The sequence below is a fragment of the Artemia franciscana genome, chromosome 2, assembly GCF_032884065.1.
Source record: "Artemia franciscana chromosome 2, ASM3288406v1, whole genome shotgun sequence".
In the NCBI taxonomy this organism is placed as follows: domain Eukaryota; kingdom Metazoa; phylum Arthropoda; class Branchiopoda; order Anostraca; family Artemiidae; genus Artemia; species Artemia franciscana.
In genome coordinates this window covers 49,718,831-49,739,181 of record NC_088864.1, presented here as the reverse complement: position 1 = coordinate 49,739,181, position 20,351 = coordinate 49,718,831, and the positions used below count along the sequence as shown (strand labels likewise).

The following is a 20,351-nucleotide window of genomic DNA, read 5'->3' as shown; positions in this document are numbered from 1 at the left end:
AAATTATTTCAACAGTTCTCAAATTACGTATTCACCTTATAAATAACAACATACAATAATAATAACAATAATAATCATATGGAATATGCTTATTTGGGTTTCATTGACCATAAGGCAACCCAAAATAACAATCCAGATCAACACAGCCCAAGAATAGGCAACTCAATTGCTTTTTCAGAGGACTTAAGTAATATTTTTAAATCTATAATTTTTGCTGTCCAATAGTCAACTATGACAGCAAAATATATGCGTTTATAAGATCTGACTGGTCTTATAAACGCGTCGATGTTATAAACATTAGAATAAACACAACAACATTAAAAAATACCGTTTTTGTTAAGTGAGCTGTTAGCAGGCATTTGCATAGGAAACCATTTCAGCAAAAGGGAGAAAGGACATTCAGGAAAAAGGGCATTTTTGTGAAAATATCTGTCAGAACACTGGTAAATTCTCACATTTTTTTTCATTTTGGAAGGGGTCTGGCTCTTTCATTTTGGAAGTAACAGCTCTGGGCTATGGACTAGGGCAGGGTCGAAAGTCTTCTTCTTGTTGGTTTTCCGTCAACTGTCTCATTATAGCTAATTTCAGCTGTTTCTTCTTCTAGTCTTATTCAGGTCTTCTTTAAGCTATGTAGTTATGCCATACACAAAGTTAATTTGTCAAAAGTTTGAATTGAAAAAAAAAAACAGTTTTGGATTTGTTGGTAACAAAGGAGTTGTTTTTCGTGAATAGGTAATTCTTCTTTTGATTTTATTGCTCTTTTACTGCCAAAAATGAAAATCCTTCGTGACTTCTGTTCAACACACTGGATTAGCGTTAGTAAAACTTAAGTGCGTTTTTTCTCAACTCATTAAAAAACTCACTTCTTAAATATGATTTGCTTTTAAGGTCTGATACTACCTTACAAGAAATTGAAAAATAGTTCATTGGCAGCCTATATCAGCAATTCATCATAATAGGGGCAAGTACGTTGCTGCGATATGGCTGAAGGTTGTGATGAGCGGTCGTCCACTTCCAAGATCGTACACACCATATAGCGAGTGCCATGCGTAGTGAAAGCGTGCCAAGCGTGGCACGGGGAGGTACATCCAGGTGACAGTGTGCCTACACGCAGCAGAAAAAGTGATGCTCCAAAAGTTACGTCAGGTGGCAAAGAAGGGGCAGCCTCTTAGGTTTTGATCAGCCAGAACCCTTGAGACTAAAATTTGACCACATTTTACTTATCTAGTTTTTCTATCTAAAATGTCTCAAGAATTGACTCATTATTACACCTGATATCAATGGTTATTATAAATTGAAGTCTCAAATCAAAACGCAATGTGCACCCTTTTCGTTAGTATCGGTTAGACACGGACGGAAATGACACTGCTCTTTAATTGCGTCCAGAAAAAGTAAAATTGCGATACAAATTAATGTAAAGACTAAATATAAATCAATACAAGAATATAAACCAATGTAAACAAACTAAAAATATATATATAATAAAAATAAACAAAAAATAAGAAGTTACAAAAAATATTTGGAATGGTGTTCAGAATGAGTTCCTAGGATTAGCTCGATGCGAGTTGCTAAAATTGCTAACATTAAAATTAGATTATGATGGTTATTTGCACAAAAGAATATAACTCATACTCCTGTCAGAATCTAAGGATAGGTCCTCCTTAGACTATAGGGTTATTAACATTGGGTTATTACAAGATTACAAACGCAAAGTTAGGCCAATAGAAATGTTCCAGATCTATTGCCATCTGACTTAAACCCCAGAGAAACAGCAACAGGAAGGAGGAACAGGAAGTAAACAGGAAGAGAAACTGGCCAATAGAAATGTTCCGGATCTATTGCTATCTGACTTAAACCAGAGAGAAACAGAAAGTTTGTTCGTATTTTGAAACTAAAGAGCATTTCGTTCTTTCTAATACTTTAAAACTTCGCACAGAACCAATCAGAAAACCCCTTTGTGTAATGGCTCAGAATTTGAGACATCGTAACAGGTAAAAACAACAAAGGGCAGAAAAAGGTGCAATTATTTATACGCTTAAGAAACACTCTGATCGGCTTAAGAAAGAATGCCATAAAAATTTACCAATGGCATTAAAGCACACTCTCATATGGAAGAATAAGACAGTCATCTTTCTTTGTTCTTTATCTTATGAGGTTATAGGTTAAGCTAAGGGTATAAGCCTAAATATTTTGTGTTATTTTTTAGAAAATAAAAACTTAATATCACAAGAATAACCAATTTTGGGCCATGCCCCACCTAGGCATTTCTAAAATCCTATTGCCTCCCTTGTTATATTTAAATTTTGATATTCAAAATGTTTGTACATTCATCTGAAGGATGAGGATGCTTAAAAGCCCATGAGATTGGTAATTTTTGGTAATCCTCCAGGCATACTTTACGTCACTGAAAAATATTGTCTCTATAAAACACCTTTTCTACAATGTACATCGTCATTGCAACACTATCATGTATTTTTTGCTTTTTAAATGCATGTGAACGTTGCTCCACTCACATCAAATGTTTTTTTTTTAAATTAAGGCTCTAAAGTCTGTTTAGCCGAAGGGTGCGCGTCCTGCCCATGACCCACCAAAAAATTACAATGCCACACTGGTGGGGCCTGCGCCCCACGTCGGGATCACGGATCCAAAGCTTTAGTATACCTTGGTATGTTTTTAAGAATTCTAATAGTTCGTGTTAATGAACTGTAATTAATGAGGGAGCGGGGCTAAGAGTAATCAAAACTCTAAAAAAGGAATTTTGATAACAATTAATAAATCAAAAGAATGGACGTTTTTGATGATTCGAAATATAGCAAATTTAAGTTTAAAGCTGCTTGCCAAAAGTTACAAGAAAATTTTCTTGGTTTTAAAGATTAGGGGTAAACAACCCTAAAAAGGCATACGGTCTTGATGAAAATCACACCATCACACTAGCGCTTCATTGAAAATACAAAACTAACTTAAAAAAAAACTTCTTAGGAACAGTAAATTCGATGATTAGCCTACACAAAACAAAGCCTAGTTTATAAACCTCTTAATATATTTTCATCGACCATGATTTGTCAACTTTTAGTATATAATTATAATTCTCTTAAGAAACTTTAGTAAGCTCAGTTTTCAGTGAAGTGCTAGTTGTTAGAGTTTTACAGACCGAAAGAAAAACTCTAACACAAAATATCTAGAACGATACAAGAAGTAACCTACGCTTAAAAACAACGGTTTTGGCTCAGTCAAATTATGCTATGGTCATTTTCAATTTTTCACCCTTTTCAGTAAAAATTTTAATTTTTTCTAGTTCTATGTTGAAAACTAAAAGTTTCCTATTAAAGATTGCAATTTCTGTGGATTTCTGCTATAGCAAAGAAGCTTTTGGAACATAAGTGGAATGCAGCAGTTTTAACTCAGAATATCAACTAAGATATATACAAAAAAGATGTTCTGACAACACACTGCTTATACACAACATACAAAAAAAACGAATGAAGATAATACGAACTCAATGTTTATTTCTACACGGCCTTTTTATAGTATATATATATATATATATATATATATATATATATATATATATATATATATATATATATATATATATATATATATATATATATATATGTATATATATATATATATATATATATATATATATATATATACATATATATATATATATATAAATATCTGGCTAAAAACTATGCTCGTTGTCTTCTTTGTTTTTTGGTACGAAATACAAAGCTACCTACACTCAACAGCCATAGAGCTGGCACATTGAAATATTTCCATAATCCTTATAATTGTGAACTGGAAAGTGTTGCCACAAGTTCCAGAGAGCAACTGGAATCATTCAGAAATTGTGATCGTTTTAAATGAGCCGCCTTTAAGCAGGAGTAAGCGCACTTTTATCCACAGCTTCAACATAATTACCAGTCATAATATGGATAGTTTGATTATGAAAGTGATTTTTACCCAGAAGGTATTCACAGAACAATGCATATGTTAAGAAGTTTAAGCGATTCAATTTTCTCTTTTGAAATTATTGTCGTTGCCATGTCCGTGCCGTTGCAACTAATTGAAATAATCCAGGATTAGAAAGAGGTTAAAGCCTTGTCCAAAAATTTGTCTCCGTGAAGCTTCAGATTTAGAAGGGGGTTCATTTTCAATAGCGAGCTTTTCTGTTGATATAGATGATAAAATTGGAGAAAGGTGTTTATCCAGGGGGATTCCCCAATTGTAGTTTTTCAATACATAAGAAAAAGATTTCAACCATCATTCCCACTACTGTCCCAAGGCAATATCTCATGTTTCAAAACATCAAAGTCTCCCGCGGATGAAAGAGGGTTGGAATTTTTATATGTGCTCCCACCACAAAAAAAAAAAAAAAAAAAAAAAAAAAAAAAAAAAAAAAAAAAAAAAAAAAAAAAAAAAAATGCCTGGACACCTATCATCATTGTTCTAGCTATGAAGATTTTTAAAATCATTCCGAAAGGTATCTAATTCATTGAAGTGCATTTCACTTACCCTGATAAATAGGAAAATGAGTTAGAAGAACAAACGTAGCCATTGTCAAGGTTTGTAATCTAATTATACTTTTTCTTTTTTTACAAAATATGAATTAAATAAGAATTAACTTGGATTTATGATAAGAAATAAAAAAGATAAATTCTACCTTAATGAGGGGTGTGAAGTAAAAAATACAGCTAAGATTTTCAGAAAATCTTGTAATATAAAACTTTCTAATCATCAATGCAAACATTAATTATGCATGCATTCGATCATTTTATATGAATAAGTCAAAGTGCGGTAGTATGTCGTCTGACGCTGGGAGGCTTTGTTCTCATATATTTGGTAGTTTTAACCGATTGGCTAACTCACAATTTTCTGTCGATAGCACTATTCATACCAAAAATTTTATTTTTGAAACAAAATGATTTTAAATTTAACTTTGTTTTGACACTATTTCTTTTAATACTTAAACAAGAGCTAAGAGGTCATATGTTACTTGTGACGAGGCAAGAAGAGCCAAGAGCTCATATGGTATGATCTCTAACAGAATTTTAAGAATCAATAGATTGATTTAAAAGGAAAAGCAGAGGCTTAATGCCGGTCAGGATTTAAAATAGGAGCTCTGAGTCACGATGTCCTTCTAAAGACTAATATTCATCAACATCCGATCACCCACTCGTAAGTTATAAATACCTAATTTTCTCTAGTTTTTTCCCCCTTTAGCCCCCCAGATGGTCAAATCTGGGAAAACGACTTTATCAAGTCAATTTGTGCAGCTCCCTGACACGCCTACCAATTTTCATGGTCCTAGCACGTCCAGAAGCACCAAAATCGCCAAATCACTGAACCCTCCCCCAACACCCCCAAAGAGAGCGAATCCAGTACGGTTACGTCAATCACGTATCAAGGACATTTGTTTATTCTATCCACCAAGCTTCATCCCGATTCCTCCACTCCAAGTGTTTTCCAAGATTTCCCCCTCCAACTCCACCCAATGTCAAAAGATCTGGTCAGAATTTGAAATAAGAGCTCCGAGACATGAATTCCTTCTAAATATTAAATAAAAAAAAACTAATTTTTTTAGCTGAAAGTAAGGAGCGACATTAAAACTTAAAACGAACAGAAATTACTCCGTATATGAAATGGGTTGTCCCCTCCGCAATCCCTCGCTCTTTACGCTAAAGCTTTTAATTGTTTTAAAAAGTAGAATTGTGGCAAAGAGTCAAACTTCAGCGTAAAGAGCGAGGGATTGCGGAGGGGACAACCCATTTCATATACGGAGTAATTTCTGTTCGTTTTAAGTTTTAATGTCGCTCCTTACTTTCAGCTAAAAAAATTAGTTTTTTTATTTAATTTCTGAACGTTTTTGAATTAATGCATGTTTGGTTTTGGCTCTCCGCACTTAAATTATTAAAATGAAATTTGTATATTAATTCTTATTTTGGCTAAATGGCTTTCTCTTAGTTTTGATCAGACGATTTTGAGAAATAAGGGGTGGAGAAGGAGGCCTAGTTGCCCTCCAATTTTTCGGTTACTTAAAAAGGCAACTAGAACTTTTAATTTTTAATGAACGTTTTTATTAGTAAAAAATACACGTAACTTAAGAATTAACTTACGTAACAAACTTTCATAACCTTATATTTTTATTATGTATACGAGGGGGTTTGTACCCTCGTTAATACCTCGCTCTTTACACTAAATCGTAAGTTTTGTCCCAATTCTTTAAGAAAGAACCCTGAATCAGAAAGGCCGTAGAATAAATAGTTGAAATTACTAAAAATACTTTAGCATAAAGAGCAAGGTATTTATCTCCTCCGAAATACCTCGCTCTTTATGCTAAAGTATTTTTAGAATCCCTCATATGCGTAATTATCTCTGTTCGTTTTAAGTTTCAATGCTACTTCTTCCTTTCATTTGAAAAAACGTTTTCATGTTTATTTTTCATTGTTTTCTTATAGTAATGCTAGAGAATCCTGCCCCCTTTTCATTGAATTTTTCTTCCCCCATGACAGATTCCTCCAAGGAAAGATCCTCCAACATAGCCCCCTCTTCTCAGCCCCACCCCCAAACAAAATAAAATCCCCCTGAAAACGTCTGTACACTTCCCAATAACCATTACTATATGTAAACACTGGTCAAAGTTTGTAACTTGCAGCCCCTCCCCCAGGGATTGTGGGGGAGTAAGTCATCCCCAAAGACATAGTTATTATGGTTTTCGACTACGCTGAACAAAATGGCTATCTCAAAATTTTGATCCGTTGACTTTGGGAAAAAAATGAGCGTGGGAGGGGGCCTAGATGCCCTCCAATTTTTTGGTCACTTAAAAAGGGCACTAGAACTTTTCATTTCCGTTAGAATGAGCCCTCTTGCAACATTCTAGGACCACTTAGTCGATACGATGACCTCTGGGGAAAAAAAACAAACAAATAAACACGCACCCGTGATTTGTCTTCTGGCAAAAAATACAAAATTCCACATTTTTGTAGATAGGAACTTGAAACTTCTATAGTAGGGTTCTCTGATACGCTGAATCTGATGGTGTCATTTTCGTTAAGATCCTACGACTTTTAGGGGGTGTTTCTCCCTATTTTCTTAAATAAGGCAAATTTTCTCAGGCTCGTAACTTTTGATGGGTAAGACTAAACTTGATGAAACTTATATATTTAAAATCAGCATTAAAATGCGATTTTTTTGATGTAGCTATTGATATCAAAATTCAATTTTTTAGAGTTTTGGTTACTATTGAGCCGGGTCGCTCCTTACTACAGTTCGTTACCACGAACTGTTTGATCAAATTTCATTAAGATCCGATCGCCTATTCGTAAGATAAAAATATCCCAATTTTTACGTTTTCCAAGAATTCCGGTTTCCCCCTCCAACTCCCCCCAATGTCACAGGATCTGGTCGGAATTTAAAATTAGAGCTTTAAACCTCTAATTACCCCCCCCCCCCCAACTCCACCAAAGAGAGCAGATCCGGTCCGGTTATGTCAGACACGTATCTTAGACAGGTTTTTATTCTTCCCATCCGGTTTCATCCTGATCTCTCCGCTTTAAGTATTTTCTAAAATTTCTGGTCCCCCCCAACTGCTCCCCCCAATGACGCTGGGTCCATTTGAGATTTAAAATATGAGATCTGGGTCACGAGATCCTTCTAAATATGATTTATTATGAAGATCTGATCACTCCTTCGTAAGTTAAAAATACGTCATTTTTTCTAATTTTTCAGAACAACCCCCCCCCCCCCCGCCAATAGAGCGAATCCGTTCCAATTATGTAAATGACGTATCTAAAACTTCTGCTTATTTTTCCCACCAAGTTTCATCCCAATCCCTCCAATCTAAGTGTTTTCCATGATTTTAGGTTCCCCCACTCCAAACTCCCCCCAATATCACCAGATCCGGTCGCAATTTAAAGTAAGAGCTTTGAGACACGATATTCTTCTAAATATCAAATTTCATTGAGATACGATCACTCGTTCGTAAGTTAAAAATACCTCATTTTTTCTAATTTTCAGAATTAACCCCACCCCCAACTACCCCAAAGAGAGCAGATCCGTTCCGGTTATGTCAATCATGTATCTAGGACTTGTGCTTAGTTTTCCCACCAAGTCTCATCCCAATCCCTCCACTCAAAGTGTTTTCCAATATTTTAGGTTTCCCCCTCCCAACTCCCCCCCCCCAATGTCACCAGATCCGGTCGAGATTTAAAATAAGAGCTCTGAGACACGATATCCTTCTAAATATCGAATTTCATTGAGATCCAATCACCCGTTCTTAAGTTAAAAATACCTCATTTTTTTCTAATTTTTCAGAATTAAGATTTTCCAAAAATCAATAAAAATAATTCCCTTTTTGTCCCCTTTTAAAAGAAAAGTGAAAAGAGTTAGTGAGGTAATTATAGAGGTATTAGCTTGGCTTCTGCAGAGAGCAAATCACTTGGTATGATAATACTTACAAAACTAAGAGATACTTCATATGAATTATTAAGAGTAGGATATTGTGGCTTCAGAAAGAGAATGTCGACCAAGACACTCTTAGATTTATACTAAGAAGTGTTTGAATTTTCAGACGCCCTTAGTCCTCAGTTTCATGGATTATAAATAGGCATTTCATTCAGCCTGCAAAAGAGCTTTAATGAAGATTGTATTCTTGTATTATACCAGATGAGCACAATAATGGGGTGAGAGCTATGTACAAGAACCACATTTCTGTGGTAGTAGGAAGGAAAGTTAGTAAATGGTATGGTGTCTGACCAGGAGATAAGCAGGATTGCGTAATATCCCTGTAAATATGGGTTGTCTAAATGGACCTAGTCCGAAGGAACATGGCAAAGGTTATGGAAGAACATGGAACCGTAAAGGAAGGGAAAAAATCTCTTAGACTTAGATTATGTAGGCTAGATGATTTGACTCTCTTAGATAAAATACCAACAAAATGAATGAATTTTAGGAGGTTTTGAGATTTCAGGGTGTAAGGTAGATTTAAAAATTAATATTAAGAAGACAAAACCTGTATGACTAGTATTAAATGAAGGTGAAAAAGTGATACTGGAAAACTCTATTGCACAGCCTAAGTAAAGAGCGATGAGGATACAATGCATGATTTATTGGGTTTTTTTCCTTTTTTGGGGTAGGGGGAGTTTAGACCAGGACAGTTCGCATAGAAAGAGTAGTCGTAAAAATTTCGAAAAGGAACCAACCGATTGGAAATTAAAAGAACTAGTGCCCTTTGCGATAGTCGAAAGTAATTGGAGGGCAACCAGCCCCCCCCACCCACACCCATCATTTCCCCAAACATATCTAATTGAAGTTTTGAGATATCTATTTTGTTCAAGATAGTTAAAAGGTCCAAAAATTATGTATTCAGGGATAACACTCCTGTAGCCCTAAGGGCAAGGGTTTTAAGTTATGCCCTGGGGGCATGTAAGGTTTCTATAGAAAAAGGGTTCCTAAAAACTTCGAAGTGGCTCATTGGATTGGTAATCATAAGTTCTAATGCCCTTTATAAGAGTCAAAGTGATCGGAGGGCAGATACCTCCCCCTCCACGCACCAAATTTTCCCAAAAACCATCAGATAGAAATTTTGAGATGGCCATTAGCTGTCGTAGGAACTTCGAAGGGGGCTCATTCGATTGGAAATTGAAAGGGCTAGCGCCCTTTTTAATAGTCAAGAGTGAAACAAGTGAATGAAGCCCTCCCCACCCCCATCATTTTTCCAAACACACTGAACAAACATTTTGAAATAGCCATTTTGTTCAAAGTAGTTGAAAGGTCTGGAAACTATGTCTTTGAAGATGATAACCATCTACATCCCCCAGTGCAAAGGTTGTATGTTATTTCCTGAGGGCATATATGGTTCTTATGCAAAGGGTGGTCGTATAAACATTTGGAGGAGGCCAAATGGATTGGAAATCAGAAATTCTAGTGTCTTTTTAAGTTTCAAAGTGATCGAAGGGCAGCAATCCCCCATGTCATATTTTCCATAAATGCATCCGATAGAAATTTGGAGATAGCCATTTGTTCAAAAAAGTCCAAAGGATATATAACAAGGCCTTTAGGGTTGACACAATCCTCCAGAGTCTGGAGGTAAGGGTTGTTAGTTATGCCCCTGGGGCATATGAGGGTTTTATGGAAGGATGGTCGTGTGAATTTTAGAAGAGGCTCATTTATTGAAATGTTTAGTTCTAGTTCCCTTTTAAGAGTGAAACCTAATGGAGAGTAACTAGCCTCCCTCCTTGACATTCGTTTTTCCCGAAACACATTCAATCGAAATTTTGAGATAGCTATTTTGATACTAATATTTCAAAAACCACATGAGAATGTCTTTAGAGCCCATGGACAAGGGTGGTAAGTTATGCCCCAGGGAATAAGAGGTTCTTATGGAACGGGTTGTCGCATAAATTCTGGATTGGATGGTTGATTGGAAGTCAGAAGTTTTAGTACCTTTTTCAAGAGTCAAAAGTAAATAGAGGGCATTCAGCCCCCCCCCCCCTCCAAGCCTGGCATTCCCCAAAATACATCTGATATAAAGTTTAAGAGAGTTGTTTTGTTCAGCATTGTTGAAAGGTCCAATAATTATGTCTTTGGGGATGTCAACCTCCCCACAGTCCTCAGGGAAAGGGTTGTAAGTTATACAATTGGTTCACTGTTAACATTTAGTATATATTATTGAGAAAGGTATGCATGTTTCAACTTACTTTCGAAGAAGACGAAGGGCATTCAGGTGAGCCTTTCAGAGAATGTTGAACGGAATATTATACTAAATCAAACCACGTTAAGCCTATGCGGATTGTCAAAAGCGTGTAAATCAGGAATAACTGAGTATATAAGTTTGGAAATTCAGGAAATCATAAGGGAGATGACCAAAAAGGCAAAATTAGCATGCTACCAATGCTACTACAACTACCACCACTACTACTACCACATAACCCTATTTACAATATTGTGGGGAAATTTAAACTAAATCAAACGACACTATCTAGATGCACATTGTAAAAAAAAATGTGTCTCAAGAATTCATTTCGGTATCAGGTTGGAAATTTCAGAGAATGCCTAAAGAGGAAGATCATCAAACAGTTCGTGGTAACGAACTGTAGTAAGGAGCGACCCGGCTCAATAGTAACCAAAACTCTAAAAAATGGAATTTTGATACCAATAGCTACATCAAAAGAATCGCATTTTAATGCTGGTTTTAAATATATAAGTTTCATCAAGTTTAGTCTTATCCATCAAAAGTTACGAGCCTGAGAAAATTTGCGTTATTTTAGAAAATAGGGGGAAACGCCCCCTAAAAGTCATAGAATCTTAACGAAAATCACACCATCAGATTCAGCGTATCAGAGAACCCTACTGTAGAAGTTTCGAGCTCCTATCTACAAAAATGTGGAATTTTGCATTTTTTGCCAGAAGGCAGATCACGGATGCGTGTTTATTTGTTTTTTTGTTTTTTTGTTTTTTGTTTTTTTTTTTCCCAGGGGTGATCGTATCGACCCAGTTGTCCTAGAATGTTGCAAGAGGGCTCATTCTAACGGAAATGAAAAGTTCTAGTGCCCTTTTTAAGTGACCAAAAAAATTGGAGGGCACCTAGGCCCCCTCCCACGCTAATTATTTTCCCAAAGTCAACGGATCAAAATTCTGAGATAGCCATTTTATTCAGCGTAGTTGAAAAACCTTATAACTATGTCTTTGGGGACGACTTACTCCCCCACAGTCCCCGTGGGAGGGGCAACAAGTTACAAACTTTGACCTGTGCTTACATATAGTAATGGTTATTGGGAAGTATACAGGCGTTTTCAGGAGGATTTTTTTGGTTTGGGGGAGGGGTTGAGAAGAGGGGGATATGCTGGGGGAACTTTCCTTCGAGAATTTGTAATGGGAGAAGAAAATTTCCATGAAGGGAGAGCAGGATTTACTAGCATTATTTAAAAAAAAAACAATTAAAAAATAAAAGTGAAAAAGCTTTTTCAGCTGGAGGTAAGGAACAGCAATAAAACTTAAGACAAACAGAAATTATTACCCATATGAGGGGCTCACCTCCTTCTAATACCTCACTCTTTGCGCTAAAGTATTTTCGGTAATTTCAACTACTTATTCTACGGCTTTTGTGATTCAGGGGGTCATTCTTAATGAATTGGGATAAAATTTAAGCTTTAGTGTAAAGAGCAAGGTACTGACGATGGGGCGAATCCCCTCATATATGTAATAAAAACATGAGAATACAAAAGTTCTTTACGTAAGCTAATTTATAAGTTACGTAAATCTTTTACCAATAAAAAGATTCGTAAAAAATTAAAAGTTCTACTTGCCTTTTTAATTAACCAAAAAATCGGGGGGCAACTAGGCTTCGTCCCCCGCTCTTTTTTTCTCAAAATCATTCGATCAAAATTATGAGAAAGCCATTGAGCCAAAAAAAAAATATGCAAATTTCGTTTTGATTATTCCTCTGCGGAGAGCCAAAATCAAAACATGCATTGATTCAAAAACGTTCAGAAATTAAATAAAAAAAACAAGTTTTTTCAACTGAAAGTAAGGAGTGACATCAAAACTTAAAACGCACAGAAATTACTTCGTATATGAAAGAGGCTGCTTCCTCATCAACGCCCCGCTCTTTACGCTAAAGTTTTTTACTGTTTTAGAAAGAAGAATTGAGAGAAAGAGTCAAACTTTAGCGTAAAGAGCGGGGCGTTGATGAGGAAGCAGCCTCTTTCATATACGAAGTAATTTCTGTGCGTTTTAAGTTTTGATGTCACTCCTTACTTTCAGTTGAAAAAACTTGTTTTTTTTATTTAATTTGACAAAAGGCAATGTCTGCACAGCACTGCTTATACTGCTTTTACTGCTACATTTACTACTACTACTACTACTACTTCTATTGCAACTACTTGTTAGACTAAGAGTATTGAGATGAAAACTTCAACAAGTATATGGAAATACATGTTATCAAAAGAACATATCAGCAATGTCATAGCAATTGCTAATTGTATTAAGCTGAAACTTCCAGGACTCGATGAGAGGGATGTTCTACTGACCAAAAGGCAATATGTTAATATGCTATTAACTAGTGCTACCGCTGTTACTATTACCTCTATTACAAGTAATATCAATACTACTACTGTGACTACTATTATAAAAATGCCTAAGGATATGTAGGTGAACTTTTCAAGGAATTTTGAGGGGAAGTTGAATACATATACAAAATTTTTAAATACATATATGACCTTACTCACTAATGTAAAGGCAAATATTACCGTCCAAATAAATGATTAAACAAATATCATTATGAGTGCTGATCCAGGCAAAATTAGGTTTCTTGTTCTTACCTACTTTTGTCATTTAAAATTTCAACCTATTCAAAGTCTTTATTCGTTAAATTTGAGGATGAAAAGGTTTTTCCTGGATTGAGGATAAGTATCTCGGGTATCATCTAGTTCGGTGATTTTGCAAAGCTCAAGACTAATTGAGATTGAGCTCTTTATTTTCAACCCATGTCTTATTAATAGGAAATTATTAGCTTTCAAGTTTGAATTTAGTAGACATGTTTTGACTCGACTGTTCTCTTTAGTTGCACTCCTCCGCGTCTACTTTGTTCCTCGTGTCGTATAGGCTTATAAACACAAGCAATTTCCCAATTCATTTAGGACGATATCTAAAGCCTTTAAACACCTAAAGCTTTTTATGGGCCTTCTTGCATTTTATCTACGTATTACATTTCTTTTGGAGAAATATCATATGGCCGACCAGATTTATCTATCTCTGATTTAGGGAAGCGGTCAATAGGGAAGCTCCTTGACACTTACATGAAATTGTTTTATTCTTGTGATTTCGTTATTTTGTTGAATCCTAAGAATTTCCTTTACATTTAGTTTATCTTCCGGTGTCCCACTTTTTTCATCTTGTTGTTAAGCAATTTTAATAAATTAATTAAAAGTCGTGAAAACTTACTTTTTAATAGTTATGGTTACTTTTCAAAAAGGCCAATCGTTCACAACGTCTATAAACATGATCGGGTTAATTTTACAAGTTATCTTCTCTTATCAGCTCAACAGTAAATATTTTAATAGCCTTTTAATATCTCTGTCTGTAGCTAATATATTTCTATTTATCCTAATGAAATCTTTATCTTTCGTTTTTGATCATACATCTAAAGCAGAGATTCCCGGGATTTCAACACCTCGTTTACATTTTCCCAGTGTTTGTACATTCTCCTGTCATATTAAAGTTGTGGACCACCACCACTGCATTTTTAACATAAGTGATTTATCTTAAGATTAGTTAAATATTCTAAAGGGGAAACACTTCTATATTAGACGAGAAACTGGCCGAATTTGAATTTTCTTATACGAAGAAGCCCAAGTTGTTTTTAAAATAAAAAAAATAGCAATATGAAAGATTAACAAAAACAAAACTTTTCCTATCTATGATGACCCCCCCCCCCCGCCACCCAACTTCTTATACTGAAGCTGCGTAGCACTTCACAGAAAGCATTTTAGCTCATCAAATGTGGTTAGTGAGCAGTTACAAATATATTCTTTATGTATTCTTTGCGCTTGGAAGATTATTTGACTTTATTTTTGCTCATTCTTGGCGTAATGGAGCTCTTTACTTTTCTTTGAAAAACTTGTCCTGTTGAAAAATTTTTTAAATTTAATTTCTGTTCGTTTTTTATTGAAAGTCTTTTTCATGGAAAAAACTATTATATATCTTTTCAGTTTTCTTCTATAAGAATCCACAGTATGGGCTGCTATTTGTATGTCCGAGAAACTTTTTCAACAATTTTTAACCTGACAAAAACAGCATTTTTTAATTTAATTTTACAGCGTCTGAAGTTGGCCTCAAAAATAAGAGTTAATATCATTCCCAAAATATTATGTCTATGCTTTTATTTATTTAAATTGTAAGAGCAGAAATAGTAACTTAATACTCAAGTCAATCTCAATATACCGCTGGAGTGTCTTATTGGCAACTATTTAACACAATACCTTATGATTTATTTTAAAGCAAACATTTAGTTTTAAAGCATAATAGGCCTGATGCATAATTTTGGGGGTTGACACACCTAATATCCCTAAAGACATAGTTGCTGGACATTTCTACTATGCTGAACAAAATGGTTGTATCAAAATTTTGACTGGATGTGATCGGAAAATTAATGGGCTTGAGAGAAGGGCTGCTTGCCCTCCAATATCTTGTTATTCTTAAAAAGGGAACCGGATACTCGCGCTGTAATTGGAGTGCAAGGGGGAGTTTTTTCGCTTTATGTATCTAGCAAAAACAATTTAAACAACTAAAAACAAAGTGAAAACATTTTAGATGTATTTCGTTTTCAGTAAAGTGCAAATTGTGTTCTGTTCTTGAGAAGGCATGGGGGTTGTCAACCCTACTTATGTTAATTTTTACTCGTTTTGAGTTTGAGTCGGTTATTTATCGTATGATTGAAATAAATAAAAAAATGAATTTAAAATGTTTTAACTTTTTCAACCTTAATAAATTAAGTAAGATTATAACTTTAAGAAATATATATCATTATATGTACACTGAACAAAAAGAAAAAAAAAGGCTGAAAAATTGTCAGTTCATCCCCAGCCTTTTTTTTTTTTTTTTTTTTTTTTTTTTTTTTTTTTTTTTTTTTTTTTTTTTTTTTTTTTTTTTTTTTTTTTTTTTTTTTTTAGTGAAGCGCAAATTATATTCTAGTCTTGAGAAGGTATGGGGTTTGTAAAATACATAATTTCGAGACCTTTCAACTACGCTGATCAAAATGGATATCTCAAAATTTTGATTAGATGTGTGTTGGGAATTGATGGGCGTAGGGAGGGGGGATTATTGCCCCCAATAGCTTTTGGCTAATAACAAGAGTGCTAGCCCTTTCAATTTCCAATCGATGAGCCTTTTTCGAAATTTCTACGACAACAAATGGCCATCTCAGAATTTCTATCAGATATATTACGGTAAAATACGAGGTTACTCACCCCGATTACTCCGAATCTTAAAAAGGGCACTAGAACTTCTGATTACCAATACAACAAGCCCTCTCCGAAGTTTACACGATCACCCTTTCTATACATACCTTATAAGCCTGAGGGCATAGCTTACCTTACATTGAGGGCTGTGGGGTGGGAAGGGTCGTCATCCTCAAAAACATAATTTCTGGTCCTTTAAATTACGTTGAACAAAATGACTATCTCAAAATTTTTATTGGATATGTATGGGGAAACGGTGGGCGTGGGAGGGAGGTTAGTTGCCCTCCAATATCTTTCGACTATTAAAAAGAGCACTAGAACTTTCAAATTTCCAATCGAATGAGCTGTTTTGAAAGTTTCTATGACAACAAATGTCCGTCTCAAATATTTATCAGATGCATTTCGGGAAAATACGAGGTGTGGGAAGAAGTATCCACCCTCCAACCACTCTAAGTCTTAAAAACGGCACTGGAACTTCTGATTACGAAGCCAACGAGTCCCCTCCGAAGTTTATACGTTCACCCTTTCTCTATATAACTTATATGCCCCCAGGGCAAAATTTACAACTCTTGGCCTGAGGGCTGGGGGGGGGGGGGGTTCATCCTCAAAGGCATAATTTCCGAATCTTTCAATTACATTGTACAAAATGGCAATCTCAAATTTTAATTGGATGTCTTTGAGGAAATTGTAGGCATGGTGGGGGGCTAGTCGCATTTCAATCATTTTCAGCTATTAAAAAAAGCCCTGCCTTTAAAACATTTATGTGAATAAATGTTTGACTTTCATAGAAACGTAGTTTTATATGGAAAATTAAGGATTTCTAGTCAACTAAGAAAAATTTTGATGCAACCAATTCTCGTCGAAGAGCGCGCTGATTCACAAAAAATTGAATAATTATGGGAGGGCAAGGATTTGCTTTTACATTTCTTGAAATGAAGATGCCAAAAAAAATTGATACTTACATGTTATCCTGACCAAACTCAAGTTCTTGATCTGAGTAAAACCGGTTTCTCTGTCTGCATTCGTAGATAATTAACTTAGTCTTAGTGAGATGAACTACTATGCAGGTATATTTAAATTACAAATTTAATATATAGAGTTGGTTACGTTAGATATTTAATATAATGCATTCTGGGCGGCCTGCATTCCGTAATTCTCTCTTGTAGTTTCCATAATTTTGCTACTAAAGTAATATTTTCATCAGATTTTGGTTATTTAATTATGATCAACTTAACTTCACTTCTTGAGTGAGGTGGGAATAACACGCAAGTACCAAAGTATTTTTCAAAGTATAGGGTGGCATTATTGTTTGTTTATTATATCTTTTATCCAATGGAAAAACAAAAAAACCGTTTTTTTTTTTTTAAATATACCGGAGTAATAAAATTTAAGGATGAGAGTTGATTGCTTCCTGCTCTCCAATCGGTGTCCCTGCGTTCAGACAGGGGCGGATCCAGGATTTTTCTTAGCGGGGGCGCATAATCAGTTGCTTGAACCAACTAGCGAACATAGCAATACCAGCAATTTAAATGGAATCTCGACAATTATACGTCGTAGGTAGGTAATTGAAATGGTCGTAAATTTAATCTAAAATCCGGTGAGGGTAGAAGTGTTAATCAATCTGCTGAAATTAAAAGAATGTAATAATATCGATACAAAAAATAGTAAGTTATAAAAACCACCCGCCACAAAAAAATAAAAAGTTGTTCACCATCTATGCAAAAAATATGATATTTAATATTTTCTGCATAATTTCTTGCATTTGCACGTCTGATCGCCATAACGAGTGAGTTAAGCTTTTTATTGTCAATTTTTTTTCTTGAACCATCTTTGGTGTTATGCGTCCCATCTTTGGTGTTGAACCATCTTTGACCATCTTATATGGTCATAACACCATAGATGTCTTACCATAACACCATAGATAACACTCATAACACCAAGATGGTCTTGAACCATCTTTGGTGTTATGGTATTATGAACCAACTTTGGTGTTATGTGACAATTTCTATAGGTCAAAGCGTTTAGCATGTCGCCTAACTCTACGGCGTCGCTTAGGTAATTATGATAGTAATGAAGAGTGGGAAATGAGGATTAAGATAAAACTTATATAATCGTAAAATATGTATTAAACTTTGAATAGTAATTTTTTAGGGGTCTAACAAGAAAAATAGAACAAAGAGATAGAAATACATAGAATACACCTACAACGAGGTTTATAAGTATAGGTAATAAAGTATTATTTTTTAAAAATAGAGTTATAATAAACAGTGTCAAATTTAACAAAATCCAAGAAATCTACTAATCGAAATATCAATTTTCGTAATGACCTAGCGTACCTTTCCACTTTTTAAGGTTTGATATATTTTGCTCATATTGCAGAATTTTTCCTGCAATGTCTATTTATTACACGATCGATGTCTACCTGATTATTTTGGCGAACGTTTATAATGGCTAGTCCTCTCAGTCTAGAGTTCTGTCATTTTAGAGCTCTTTATTAGTATTTTCTCTTCTAATCATCTTAAAAAATTTGAATAAAAACTAAAATCGTCAGATAAATATGAACTTCAAAAGATACATGTAGGTATGTACTTCAACCAAAGTATATAAGTCAAAATATTCCTTACAGAAACGCAAAAATATGTGTTTGTTATTTTTCGATTGGGTTGGTATAGAATGGTGATATAAATTCTCAGGGTTTCAAGCGGTGGTAGATTTCTAATTTCTTTTTTTAATCTTAAGGCTTTACGATATTCAATTCAAACATTTAAATCTTAATATATTTGCTAAGCATAAAAATAAAATTTGAAATTCTTTTAGCATAACCAATAAGAAATTCTTTTAGAAAGAAATTATTTCAATAGAAATTCTTTTAGCATTTAGCATTAAGTAAACGAATTTTGCTGTAAAAATTATGATTTGATAAACAACTAATTGTGGAAACACGATTGAAAGGCATGTACCAAAATAAGTATAAAAATTCTGAGCGGTATATATAACAGTTCATACAATTTTATGGATAAATATACGCAACCCCTATACAAAAACATAACTATATTTTGAGACTGGTTGGTATTGAGAAGGTGAGAAATTCTGAAATAATATTCTAGTTGCATATGCGTTCCGTTTCCGTAGTTAACTATAGTAGTGTGAATTTCAATTTTATTTTCAACATTTCGTTGTTAAATATCTAAAAAAAAACGATACCATTCCACTGATTCAAACTAAGGATTCAGAGACCCATCTATACCGGCTAGATAAAAAAGAAAATAACCACATAATTATATGCCGTCTTTTATAAGCAATTTTTCAAAAATATATTTATCTTAAATGATTACTCCAACCTTTGAAAGAGTATTTTAACTCATATAATAAGTTTTCAGCTCATACTTATACAAGCTTTTATTAAAGTCATATATATCTATAGAGTTTGGCTTTTATTTTAATGTTTTAGAATGAACAGAGGAGGTGATATGCCATATTACACAAAGATTTAATTAGAAGAAAATAGGCAGTAAAAAGGCCACCCAACCTTATGTTGTAAAAACCACCCACCTTTGCAAAAAAAAGCCAATCCAAATTTTATGAGAGCCAAAAAAAGTAATAATATTAATATTTTCGTCTCTATGTCATAGAAAGACTTGAAAATAAATTTTTGACAGTAAAAAAAAGTCAGCCTCGTTGTGACAGAACACTCATGAAATATCAATTGGATAGAAGTTAGGACTTTGAATTTCCCCACCTTGTTATTATAAAATGAAGATTTTTGCCTCCGAGTTGGCTTTAGTGGTAATACAGACAGATTCTCTTGATAAATTTAAATTTAATTAGATGCTTTTAGGCAGTATGCGTCATCAGTAAAACCTAACAGAGACCACACTAACTAACTGATACTTAGTTTAAACTTGTTAGCAAAAGAAATGTCTTAACAATCAAAAACTTATCAATAACTCAACTATTAAACATAAATTTTGAAAAATTAGTTTTGTCACAATCCAAGCGAAACCCGGCCCGAAATCAGCCACTACGTTAGGGAGACGCGTGCCCCAACGCCCCCACTTGGATCCGCCACTGCGGTCAGAGGAGTAGCTAGGGTTTCTTCCAAGAAAAAAAATCCAAATAATTTTCTGGTCCAAATTTTTCCAGCGCCCCAACGTGTTTCAAATCGATTCTTAATGCCCAAGAAAGCCAATCTAAGAAGAAATTAAGTAAAAAAAAACAAGTTTATTCAAATGAAAGCAAGGAGCAGCATCAAAACTTAAAACGAACAGAAATACCTAGGTATTTGAAAAAAAAATACTTGTGTTTCAGGATTAGTTCTCAAAGAATTGGGACAAAAAGTCAAACTTTTATTTGTCAAACATTGTCAAATTTTTTACTTTTTAACTTTAATAA

At 34.4% G+C, this 20,351-nt stretch overlaps 1 protein-coding gene across 1 annotated transcript in view; it reads right to left on the bottom strand.

The window, feature by feature from the left end:
- The window catches only part of LOC136035152 (nucleoporin Nup43-like), a 43,769-nt gene extending 25,782 nt beyond the window's left edge, over window positions 1–17,987 (bottom strand). Inside the window, exons 1-2 of the mRNA XM_065716708.1 lie at window positions 17,868–17,987; window positions 16,922–17,001 (exon numbers count right to left, since the gene is read on the bottom strand). Of these exons, the coding sequence (XP_065572780.1) occupies window positions 16,922–17,001; window positions 17,868–17,987 (200 nt within the window). The remainder of the gene's footprint in view (window positions 1–16,921; window positions 17,002–17,867) is intronic.
- Between the last annotated feature and the right edge of the window lie 2,364 nt (window positions 17,988–20,351).